General features: G+C 49.5%; 1 protein-coding gene across 1 annotated transcript; it reads right to left on the bottom strand.

The window, feature by feature from the left end:
• Positions 1–313: 313 nt before the first annotated feature.
• Positions 314–1639, bottom strand: LOC123163942 (uncharacterized). Its single transcript, XM_044581348.1, has 3 exons — positions 1500–1639; positions 1183–1407; positions 314–641 (listed from the first exon to the last, which is right to left on the bottom strand). The coding sequence occupies exons 1-3, from the start codon at positions 1526–1528 to the stop codon at positions 446–448; spliced, it is 450 nt and encodes a 149-aa protein (XP_044437283.1). The 5' UTR covers positions 1529–1639; the 3' UTR covers positions 314–445.

Below are 1639 nucleotides of genomic sequence, written 5' to 3'. Positions count from 1 at the left end.
TCCATCGAACCAAAAAAACTACCAATTATGCTGTAAATTTTGCTTAGGTTAAAGATGTTCTTCTTCAATTGCTTTCCCAAATCCTTGTTGTAAGCTTCTATGCGCTTGTGCGAAGGCCAGCGTATAGTCTCCCCACAGTTTGGAGACAGGGAATGGTTGTGCTTCTCTATGTGCTCCACTATGTACCATCCATTGTCTTCCAATCTCAGCAATCTGATCAGTACTGGACAGTTGCATCGGCATGATCGTGTATTCTCCAAAACAGGCTTCCCATGCATGTAAAAAAAGCAGAGATAAACACACATTTCATTCGTCAGTATAGCCCCCCACATCGATCTTCCAGGAAATACAGCTACAAGACATTAGCACTTAATTACCGCATAACCACAAACAATTTCCTGCATGCACTTTGTCCTCTCGACATTCAATCGGCTCTTCCCGTATCTTATACCAAATCCCTTCTCCCATGAGAACACATTGTAAAAGTCATAGGCCTCTTCAGAGAATTGAAGCTAGTACCCAGTTTAGGTACTGTCACCTCATCTCCTGGATTGTCGGCGAAACTCCTGATTGCATTCTCCAATGCAGATGCCCGTGTCGGGCACGGAGTCCGCCCTGGAGCCGCTGATCCAACCCGGACCCTGAAGAAATTACAATGTCAAATGCTGGAATCAGGAAGTTCAAAACAATGCACGATGAATGATCGCCGCACCGTGACAGTTCGCAGCGAACACACCCATCATTACCGAATGCACAACGAACTGAAATACTCACGCCCAACTGAATGGCAATGACCTGAAGACAACTTAACTAGAAAGCCCGCGGCATTGTTCAACGCATCGACTTCCGCCAACTACTAACCATTACAAACTTATAAAACTTGATCAAATATGGTTGCGGATCTACTGTTCATTCCGGGTTCAGACTTCAGACTGATACTCACACCAAAAAACAGATGGAAGGAAATCCCATATCTATCATGCATTTCAATGCCTGAAAGTGAAATGCGGCACGGCCAGTTTTATGCAACGGACTCATCTTCCTACCAATGACCGAATGGCGCTCCACGTAACCATAAATTTCTAGTGCCCACCGAACAAAAAATCTTGAGCAAGTAGAGATAAGATAACAACCTCCTAAACCAGTTCAGTGATTACAACCAAGAAGTTGTTTCCTACTGACCTCTTCTTCCACTCCGGGGCCTCTGGATTCACCTTCCCGGTCGCCTGCTGTGATGCAGCCGGGGGGCCAAGCGCCGCCACGACGAGCTGCGCCTGCGTATCCCCACCCGCCGCCTCAACCTCCATCGTGGGCGTGGAAGGGGCGCCAGATTCAATCGCCGGCACGGCGTACTCCCCTGGCTCCGGCGGCCGATCCGTGCCGTCCATGCCCTCAAGGATTCGGAACCTGCGAAGTTTTGGGGAAAGAATCCGTCAGTGCTCAGCACTCTCCTCCTCCAGATCCATTGCCACATGAGATGAAGGATTCGACGACATCACCTGCTAATCGGCTGCATCAGGAACTCCATGCCTCCAGTCCGGTGGCGTCGCGCTCCTCTCGGACGACGCCGTCGCCAGCCAGTTCTCCTCTCCGCCGCCCAAGAAGTATCTAGGACCTGCTGCTGGTTCTAAGAACAGAC

The sequence above is a fragment of the Triticum aestivum genome, chromosome 7D, assembly GCF_018294505.1.
Source record: "Triticum aestivum cultivar Chinese Spring chromosome 7D, IWGSC CS RefSeq v2.1, whole genome shotgun sequence".
NCBI lineage: Eukaryota > Viridiplantae > Streptophyta > Magnoliopsida > Poales > Poaceae > Triticum > Triticum aestivum.
Note: the sequence above shows the minus strand (reverse complement) of the source record. Positions and strands in the feature narration are given on the sequence as shown.

What these genes read in the sequence shown, in the direction of transcription:
- LOC123163942 (XM_044581348.1), bottom strand. Translation starts at nt 1,528, where the DNA reads ATGGAGTTCCTGATGCAGCCGATTAGCAG. An exon ending in CTGATGCAGCCGATTAGCAG is followed by an intron (nt 1,408 to 1,499) that starts GTGATGTCGTCG and finishes AAAACTTCGCAG; the next exon opens with GTTCCGAATCCTTGAGGGCA. An exon ending in GCCCCGGAGTGGAAGAAGAG is followed by an intron (nt 642 to 1,182) that starts GTCAGTAGGAAA and finishes TAATTTCTTCAG; the next exon opens with GGTCCGGGTTGGATCAGCGG.